This window comes from Tauraco erythrolophus, chromosome 9 (genome assembly GCF_009769465.1).
Source record: "Tauraco erythrolophus isolate bTauEry1 chromosome 9, bTauEry1.pri, whole genome shotgun sequence".
Taxonomy (NCBI): domain Eukaryota; kingdom Metazoa; phylum Chordata; class Aves; order Musophagiformes; family Musophagidae; genus Tauraco; species Tauraco erythrolophus.
In genome coordinates, this window is record NC_141473.1 from 6,310,590 (window position 1) to 6,321,293 (window position 10,704).

The following is a 10,704-nucleotide window of genomic DNA, read 5'->3' on the forward strand; positions in this document are numbered from 1 at the left end:
AACCAAGAATGTACGACACAAAAAGACTAGGAAGCTCATGTGGCCAAATACCTACTTCACTTTAAAACATTCGGCTATAGACCCTAGTCTTAAAACATGCTTTGAAATCTTGGTCCAACTGATTTGTGTAAATTGGCAGCATTTGTGACAGCATGAGGAAATAAATCTTTATGTCTCAGGCTGGTGATTTCTTCTCAATACGATTTTGCTTACATTACCTACACATCTCCAACTGCTCATGATTCTCATCCCAGTCTATCCTCCAAAATCTGATAGATATGACAGAGAAAAGGCAAGCACAAACTGTGATTAAAGACTAAACTGGAACTGCAACATTATGGAATATCTTCAGCTAATTGGTTTTCTGTCTGTGCTAACAAGACAATACATAGTTATCATTTATGAAGGCAACATATGCAGAATATCCCGAAGACCACCACCTATGACAAAGAAAGCTACTTGAAAGAGCTCTCCACACTAAATCATTTCATGTACATTCATAATTCGATTAAAATCTTAATATTGTAAACTTGTAAGAAACCCAACATGCACAGAATCAGCTTTTATTTACTTAGACCAGAGTCTGAACACGGCACACACACAAAATACGTCAGCATTAGTCAATACTGTCCACTCACATGTGTGTAACATGTACACGTATGTGAGCCTGCAGATAAACATTTATCCTCAAGGGAGGCTGCTAACGAGACTGTGCTGTAGGGAAGATATCAAATTACTCTGAATGACATTTATATTTTAATCACATCACACTCACTGAAGAGCTCAAGGTTTGATGAAGCAATCCTTGAAAGGCTGTCTTTTTAATCAATTAGACAGCTCTAGGAACATCAGCGATATGCTGTTGACAAGTCATTCAGCTAAATATACTACAACACACGCAAATTCTTCTGTCTTCCTACCAAGACAATGATGTGGTCTTCTAAAACTTCTGAAACAGATGAAAAAGTTCTCCTGGTAGGAGATACCTAAAACAGAAGAACATGTATTTTGCCAAGAAACTAAGACATCCCTACTGGCAATTACAGGCTCCCTCTGAGCTACCACTCAATGAATTCTTCTGAGGACAGGTGAAGAACAGTGTTTTAAGGGCATCGCTCCTGTATTAAAGTATCAGACTTGCTCATGAATCTTTTTACAATTGGCTTATTGTATGTTTTACTTGGCTTTATTCAATAAAACCAAGTCGATCAAAATAATTTGCTTTTATCAAGCCTTCAGTAAGTGACAAATGCCACTTTCCAGAGGGAGCAGATGAAAGACTGGCCATATTTAACATGGTTTAGAATCATAGAATGGTTTAGCATGAATCAGGCATCTAAAGACACTCCAGGTCATAGGAATAAGCGCAAAATGAAGAAGAGAGACACAAGACAGTAATTCAGTCATTCTTCAAATTAGCATTTGAGTTTTTCTAGAAACAAAGTACATGCACACAGTTGTTATATTAAACAATAAACCATTTCTACTTTTGAGACCTTACATGAATAATTTCACTTTAAAAAAAATCCCGTTCTGTACTCATAGATATTTCCTAATAAATAAAAAACTAAACAAAAATATGAAGTAAGAATTGATTAAAGTCAAGCTTTAATTGAAAAATATCTGAAACTGCATAATGTAGTAACAATGTAAGGGTCAAACTATAGCACGAGAATTTTCTTTGCCTTTCAAGTAGCAAACCATCTATGGTCTTTGGGATCAGTTCAGCCCAGTCAAAAGGGGTAAGGTTAAATATTTTGAAAACTAAAAATGAATTTGTTAATGTCAAGGAACTGGGAAAAACTGTAGGGCAGAACAGAAATACCACTATCCTCCTTACGGTTTGTAACTTGTGGCTTGAGAGCTATTTTGCTGAAGGTACCCACAGAGCATCTATTTACCTTCCCAGTAAAGCATGCATCCAGCATGTTTTTGACTGCAAACAGTTGTGTTTGGGTTTTGGTTTGGTTGTTGTTGGTTTTTAACTCCTGTTTCTGAACTACAGGCAGCTGTAGTTCTTCTAATAAATCTCTCCTAACTAATCCTTCCTTCAATAGTAAATCCTGAGGGCTAAAATGCCTTTGAGCATAGATCTTTGTAAATGCACAGAAGCTCGAGTTAAGCACTTAATTCCAATACCTAAACCCATTTTTAATTGCTAAGCCAACACTTAGCAATTGCTGAGAACACAACAGCTAGAACTGAGTCAGTTGCTATCATTATCCTCACTGATTGTCTGTCAAACTCATCCAAACCAATACACAACTATCAAAAATGTGTATTGCAGGGAATGGTGTACATTCGAACGACAGAAAAGAAGTCAAACAACAAGTATAGATTTTTGCCTTTGGCGGAATGACTAAAGTTGGTAATTATGGCAAGCGGGGAGAAAAGGTTGCCAGTCTTAAGTATAGAAAATATGGCTGTCGTTGCTGTAAAACACATTCGAACTGGCAATACATTCAATTTCAGCAATCATCGACATAAGTTTTCACACCTCCATTTTTATGAAATGACATTTATCACCAAGTAAAACTACAACACGGAATATGCACCTTTTTCTTTTGCATTTCGTGATACAAAAGATGCCAGTATATTACTCTGAGTTATATTAATCAGTAGGTTGAAGCTAAAAAGACATCTGGGAGGCACAGATGGTGCACGATTGGCAAATAACTATGGAAACATTAGCTTCAAGGTCAGATTTCTAACACTACAAAGGTTGGTAGTGACCCAAAATCACCAACACCTTTTCAGGATGAACTAATTCTCTTCAGTCCAGTACCTGGTGGATAAATATCTATGTCGCAGCTGGCATTCACAACGGAGGCTATCTCAGACCTAGCCTCAACTTATTGATGTGAACGGCATTCCTTTCCAAGGGAGGTGGGAACCTTACACAAGCCTTCTCGTTCCTAGAAATAGCTTCTGCAGTAGAGCTTACATTGCTGCTGCCTCAATTCCAGTCCCAGGGCTTCCAAATTCACCAGTAATTGGTCATACTTGAAGAGATATTTCAATGAACTCAACGCTCCATAAAAATCCTTGCTCTGGCTGTCTACAAAACCACAGAATACACAGTATTTAAACTTCTATAACACAAAAGTTCCAAAATATGAGTTCCAAACTGCCTCTTTGGGAAAAACTGAGACAAATACTGAATATTATTTCAATAGATTACTCTGCTGTTAAGATTAGCAGAATATAAAAGCCCTTCTTCTGGGCAAACTGGAGATTATATTTTTGCAGCCATTACAAAGTGCAGTTCTTCACAAGACTAAACACCAACCTGGATGTGAATTTAGAACACTACATGTTCAGCACTTCTAGATGTCAATGAATGCTCCAGATGACCTCTTACAACATCAGAATTACTCTCCAGAATTCCATGAAGGAAGAAGCTGAGCTATGTGAAAACGTAAAAAGTGCTTGTGTAGTCATTTGCCATTACAGTGGCTCTACCAAAAGTATTTCCCTTAACCACCTCTCAGTTGATTTTAGAGCAATAGTACAAAGAACAGTGAAAATTACAGAATGTTTAAGAGAAGAAATGAGGACAGAAGATAAGCACAACCTAGAGATTACTACTTATAATGGGGCATGACTTACATATCATGGGAATAAGCTATATGAAGACATCTCTTAAGGGATAGTGTAAATGATGAATTAGACATACAGTTATGATAAAGGGAAAGCTTCTGAGGCAGCATCAGTTTCCAAGGTCTTTGCTCACCCTATAGCTCCATATATTCCAGAAAAGAGTTCTGTTGAAAGGAACAGGTCTACTTTGAAAGCAAAATGCAACTGAACTGAAAGGGATCAAAGGTACCTTGCAGGTTTTTGAAGGTATCAAAGTTTATCCTAAAAGGAAGAGAAAGACACTTAGCAAACATGTTGCAAATCAAAAGATTTGTACCAATGTTCGAGAGAAACAAGCAGTGAGGAAAAACTCAAATACCAGTAAATTGGGCAAGTTATTCATTAACCATGAGAGCTTCGGAAAGCGATCGCATCAAAGCATTCCAGTATCACCAGCTGTGAGTCAGTATCACAGTTTAAGAGATGCCCTATGCTACTGCCGGCACCTGTGACCAACAGGAGCCATGGCTGAGTAGACAAATAAGCAACCAGCAGCAGAATCTGATCTCGTTTCTCTGATACTTCAGAGATCACAAAGATTGAGGCTATTCACCCTTAAGCTTTAAGCAACTGAAACGCAAACTTATACGAAGACCGTAACTTTTCATTGTTCAAATCCATGAGAACACAAACCGCCAGAAAGAAGAAACGGGCTCAGCCCTGAGAAGAAAGGGGGAAGCCCACCTGAAGTATACAGCACAAAACAACACGCAACTGCTTTCTCCTAAAGGAGGCACAGAGCGCTCCTGCAGCGACAGCTGCGCATCTTTCAGCGACCACATCCTCACGACTTCCCTTCCTACGCACCAGCGTGCATTTACGCACCTCAACCACGGCTACAGCACGCTGGAGCTCCCGCTCGGCCCCAGGTCCTTCGCCAGCCCCCGGCACCGGCGCCGGAGCGCTCCCGCACGGGGTGCCCGCCCCGGCGCTCGCCCGCTGCGGGTCCCTCCGCTGCCAGCCCGGCGCCGAGGGGCGCTTGCAGCCTCGGTAGATGGGACCTTCCAGCAAAAACTATAATCGTCCGAATGAAAACAGAAGCAGGGTTCGGTTGTTGGGTTGGTTGGTTTTTGGTTGTTGGTTTGGTTTTTTTGTTTTTTTTTTTTAGTTGGGCTTTGCACACTTCTCTCACAAACTGTAGTTTCCCCGACAAAAATTCCCCCGCAGTTCTCCAGCAAAATCCCACGGTAGGGAGGGCTCCCCGCTGCTCCTGCAACCACTCACCTCGGGGAAAAACGTCCCCGTCCCCCCCGCCCCTGCACCCCAGACGGCGGAACGGCGGCAGCTCCCCCTCGGCCAGGGCTCCCGAGGGCCGCCCCAGCCCGGCCATCCGGCACCGCGCCCGGGTGCGAGGAAGGACTCGGGCACCAGAGCGGCTCCGGGCGCCGCGGGCGAGGAGGGAAAGTTGAGGCAGTCTCGGAGATGCCCGCTGGCGCCGCTCCGGCCGGAGCCGTGCCCCCCTCTGCCGCCGCCGGGCGCGTACTCACACGAAGACCCCGAAGAGCAGGACCCGTATGCCGATCTCGATCGCCAGCTCCCGCATGGTGGGTCCCGGCGCGCTCCGGCAGCCCCGCGGCGCCGCCTCTCATTCCCCGCGCGGGGCGGGGGCACCGGGGGCGACTCGGCCGCCTCACGCCGCCCGCCGGCAGCGCGCCCCGCCGCCCCGAGGGAGGGCGGCCGCCGCCGCGCAGAGCCCCGCCAGGCACAGCCCGGCTTCCTCCATCCCCCGCTCAGCCTCCGCGCCTCACGGAGGCGCCGCGTCCCGCCGGCGGCGCGGCCGGGCTGTGCGGGGAGCGGGGAGCGGCGCTGCCGCCAGGCTGGCACGGCCGCTGCCGCGGCGGAGCCGAGCGCCGGCAGCAGGGGGAGGGTCCCGGTGACTACCGCGGTGTCTCCCCGCGCGGGGGCCGGGGGATCCTGGGGATTTCCCCTCCCCTCCCCGCCCCCGCGGCGCTGGCGAACCGCTGGCGCTGCCGCTGCCTCCCGCCCGGCCCCTTCCAGGCTGCGCTGGGCTCTCGCCCCCGCCGAGCGCTGGGGAGGAAGCCCCGGCGCCCTTTGGAGCCGCATGGGCGCGGAGGGCGGGTGGGAGCCTTTCTCCTGCCTCGTTTAACGCGGCACTCCACCCATCCTCAGCTGGAAAGAAATTAACCCGTTGCCCGTCCGTGCGAAGGGCTGGCGCTGCGGCCCCGGGAGCTCCCCCACGGCGCAGCCTGCGACGTGCCGAATTTCGGACCTCCCGGGTACGGCCGAGCTCGGATGAGGAGCCGGGCGTCACGTTTCTGTGTTCATCTCCGTTCCGTAACGAAACACCGCGCTCCCGCAAAGATGGAGCAGAAGAAAATCGGGGGTCGCACCGCTAGGCACAAATGATAGCGGCTGTTGATACTGACTTACACTGAAATTACACCCCGGACCACCCGTGCTGCCGCTGAGCTTGGCACATTTACGTAATCTTTGCATAAAGGACTGACAGCGTTTGAATACTTTCTGCAGCACGTATATAACAGACTTTCCACCCATTTAGACGTTCATGTCATTTTAAACCCTGCTTCTTATTGTTCCTGTAATTAACCCACTATTTCACTCCTGCGTCCCTTGGTCAGCTTCTGCCCCGTGTGTGATATTACAGCCTACACGTGTGTTTAGTTCAGTGTCAGCTCATTCGCAGAGCTGGGTCCAGCCCAGCAAACAGGCAGAGGACATAGTCGTGTGGGACTGCAGGTCGCTGGGGTGGCAGAAAGGCAGCAAAAACAACCATGGCCTTGGGTTACTCCTGTGACTCCTCCAATCCGTCCTCCATCTCTCCCTATGGCAACCTCTGAGCCACCCTAACCCTTGTATTGCTTTAGCCTAGTTTTGGACAGAGTTCATTTGGCTTCCTCTCTGCATGGATGGATTGAATCCTGCACATCTTTATTATAAGGGAGGTTCAGCCTTAAGCCACGAAATGCAGCAAACTAATTCACATTTAAACATATTTAGTTGTCTGCTTTCTTGTGGCCCTTGAAGCCATCTCCTTCAGGAAAGCATTGGTAGCTATCAATACTGCACATAGTTACGAAGCAGCCATCAGTATTGCATTAGGGATCCAATTCACTTTACTACATTATTATTGCTAGAGAATTAATGCCAGAGAGGCTTTATTAAACCTATCTGCTTAATACATCCACTATGCATCAAATGGAAGCTTTGAAGTCTGAATTAACTACCATGTAGTAAAACTTTTATTGACCATGTTTGTGGACAAACAGAGGCATAAGCTTCTGTACTAACCTCATCTAGAGACAGCTACACCAGTGCTAGATTTGTGGCAAGGAGGGTGACTGAAGCCCAGAAAACATAGATAGATGTGTGACTGGCATTGGAGAAAGCACTTAAAATGTTAGTGTTACTTAAATGAGATTTATCTCCTTTGTATGCTTTATTTCACTAATTTTCAAGTCAGACCTTGGTCAGCTATTTCTATTCTGGGTTTTAAAAAAATGTGATTCTGTTTCAGGAAACAAAGCTAAATTGTGACATCTCCATATTAAGTTGGTGGTGGTGGTAGAGGACATGTCCCCTTCCTTTGAGGACACTCAATTTGTTTGTCTTCTATTGTCAAATATTTGTACTTCCTCTAGTTTCTGCCCCCAACGACTGAACGTGTCTGTACATTGTTGCTAAGCGCACACAAGAAAAATCTGTGTTTTCACGAATAGTCCTTCCTTACAGGAATAGCCTCATAATTTGGGTGAATCAAGGCAGTCGTGAAACGAGGAGCTGCGGGACTATCAGGTAGTGCTGGCAGTCTGTACCACAGTTCCCAATTCCACACCAACTGTGGAGGTGGCAGGTGACGGAAGCGGGCAAGGTGTGTTTGCCTGCTTGAGCATCTAGACATCATGAATATAATGGTTAAAGGGGAAACAGTTACCAGTCACACAGCTTTTCCCCTTTTCATTTTTGTCCTGGAATTGTATATAACTCTTCAGCTGTGTTGCTTTAGCCTGTGGATCCTTCAGCCCCTTCAACTTTGCTACAGTACCGTCACTACTACCCTGCTACAGAAGTGGGGATTTTCCTCACATTTGCATCAGTGTTTGGAATCACTCAACTAGAGCTAATGAACAATACTAGTTATAAATTAGAAATTGAACAAAATTTGTCCCGCTGCAGCTCTCTGCTTGCAGTGTTCTGACTCTCCAATATGTATCAGCTGATGGTGATTTATGAAGCACAAATACTTCAGATTGATTTTTCCAAAACGAGACCCAGCTTGCAGCTGGCTGCTGAACAAAACTTGTTGTGACTTTTAAACCAAATACGAATGATTGGGATAATTGGCAAGGAACAGATCGAAGGCTACGTTGTGGCGTTAAACTACAACCCTGCAGTAGGAGCAGTACAGAGTCACTCTGCTGCAGCAGATTCTCAGAGCAAACCACAATGGCCACGGGAACAACCCAAATTCCTATTTATCCCACCCCTACAACAGGCACAGCAGGTGTTCTCAGTGCTACTGGTTTTCCAGCAAAGGACAGAAAACTGATCCCACTCTGGTGGAGGTAGCTATCAAGCCTTTTAGATGGCTTCTCAGTATTTTCCACTCACAAGAACTAGTCTCTATTTATACTGACTCCAGTTGGGTGGCAGATAGGAGAAACCTACTTGAATATCTTCCTGAAATGTATACTTAGAGGGAGGGCTGAGACACCTTCAGCCTCCTTTTAGTCCATGAAGAGATGTTCCCAGGCAGAAACAGCTGCATAACTGATGCTGCTTTCCTGGAGGTTACAGCTCTCTGCCCATGCAGCAGGACATGTGCATACTCCTTATCTGCCTTGGGGCAAAACCTTACAGCTCGTGGCAAACTGAGTTTAAAAAAGACTGATTTTTCCATCAAACAGATAAACTTCATCCTATCAGAAAGCTGTGGAAAATAACCAACTTGCAGCAAAAAGGACATGACAAAAACCTAAGTGGTAGCAACAGAAGCAAAAGCTGTTTTCCCTGACTGTTTCCTAAGAGCTTGTAACTCTTCCGGGACCTTAAGGACTAGAAATAATGTTGTCTGACCCATTCTTAGGTCTTGTAATTGTGGAAGCTCTAAAGTCCATACAGTTTCATGGGCTGATGATGGCTTGTCTTCTGTGTAAAGGATTCTTAAAAAGGTTACATGAAAGCATAACCTTTTTAGTCTTATGTGGCTACATGCACTGGTTACTGAAAGAAAAATCACAGTCCAGCCCAAAACATTTGTTAGATGGCTCCACCGTCTCCATTTCTGTAATTTTTTGTGGTTTTGTGTCAGAGATAAGTATTACCTGTAAAAATTGACACATCAAGCATACCCAGGCTGCACAGGTGTAGAAAAAATAATCTGCAAAGATTCATCAGTAGTGTTTCAAAAGTTGAAGAAAAACAGTTTGATCCTAAGGAATGCATTGTCAGATGGAGATTTCATAAGTTTCAGGAGGGGAAGTGATAGCAGGATTGATTTAAATAAAGAGTATTGTCCAATTATTTCAGAATTCAGAATAATACTTGGAAACAACTCTGTTTTTCATATCACTGCAAAAATGTAGAAGATTAAAAGTCATATTTAAGCCCCACTGAAGTTTTAATAGGAATCTCTCTTCTGGTTCAGGATGTTAAAATCTGTCACATAGCAAAATTATCCTGAAAAATTCCTATCATTGTGCTCACTCAAGAAGTTCCATTTACAACTAAATTTCACAAAATCGCTCGTTATTCTCATTGATAGAAATCAAAGGATGTTTACTCTTAGCAATTTACACTCGTTCATTCTTGAATCTTTTAAAGTAGTGATTATGTTCACTCTGTTTTTAAACTTTTGGGCAAAGTACGTTTTTCTTTTTTTTTATTCTTTCAATGCTTAGTATTAGTGTCTAAACTATAAATATAAATACAAATCCTTTGGTGCATTTTTTACAAAATCACCTAAATTAAATTATAATGTCAGAAATTAAAATAAATTTCAAATGGAAGAGCCATTTAGATCCCCAACATGTATCTGCTGATTGAAAACATATCAAAATGGAATATCTGCTATATTTTAAATTGTGTCACTTTCATTTTTTTTTTTCTTGAAAGAAGAATTTTCAGAAGTCCAAGCTTTCATTGTAAGGGTCACATACGTAAGGGCCAGCACTTGCAAGCTTGGAACCCATCTGCACAGTAAACTCACCCATTTCTTAAGTAAAGGTTTTCTCAGACTTCCTAACTCTGTCTGACTTCGCAGAATGCCGTGGAAGGTGATGGAGCTGCACTCTGAGTATACCTTACTCATGGGTTTAGGTTGCACACGTGTGCAGTCAGCTCTTTTATCCCAACGAGACAGCAAATGGGCAATGACAGCATCGATGTCCCTGTGCTACTCAGGTAATGCACTAAAATCGTTGTCCCTGTGAGCGAGAGAGATGTCATAGTCCTGCAGAGGCAGTGAGGCTGAAGGCAGCGGGCCACATGAGGACACAAGCACAACTCGAGGACTTCATCCTGTGCAGGCAGGCCCTTTTGTGTGCCTCAATACCCAACGAAATCCAGAGGGCTTTGTATAGATTTAGGCGTCTGGCCAAGTCAGCCTCATTGATTTTGAGGTGACATTTCTAACCATGTGAAACTCTTCCATTAATTTGAACTGGTGTGACCAGTTCACATAAGTCAGTGAACACGAGCTATGTTTTTTTCTTTTTCTTCCCTGAACTTCTTCCAAAATTTTGTAGTTCCAGAGCCCTCCTCTGTCTGTCATTCACTATTTTGAATTACTTAATCTAAAATAAAATGATGAGGAACGTAGAGAATATGAAATTTGGAACACGTATAAGCACATAATTTATTTCTGAGAAAATCTCTATGTATATGTATGAGTACCTCATGGGAAACTCTTAAATCTGCATAAGTCATTTCTTAATTACTAGAGCTCACTCTAGAAACAACTAGCTATGTTTTTTTGTTATTCATTTCTATGGTAAAAAACACATTTACCGAATGCTTTAGCTGGTTGCCCAGAGAAAGACTACGTGACAGGTTTCTACTACATTGGGTGGGTGGTCAGATCTACAC

The 10,704-nt window shown here is 44.1% G+C and overlaps 1 protein-coding gene across 1 annotated transcript in view; it reads right to left on the bottom strand.

Annotated features, from left to right (window-relative positions):
- The window catches only part of PLPP4 (phospholipid phosphatase 4), a 62,378-nt gene extending 57,196 nt beyond the window's left edge, over window positions 1–5,182 (bottom strand). The window contains exon 1 of the mRNA XM_086616574.1: window positions 5,127–5,182. Coding sequence (XP_086472700.1) covers window positions 5,127–5,182 — 56 coding nt within the window. The remainder of the gene's footprint in view (window positions 1–5,126) is intronic.
- Between the last annotated feature and the right edge of the window lie 5,522 nt (window positions 5,183–10,704).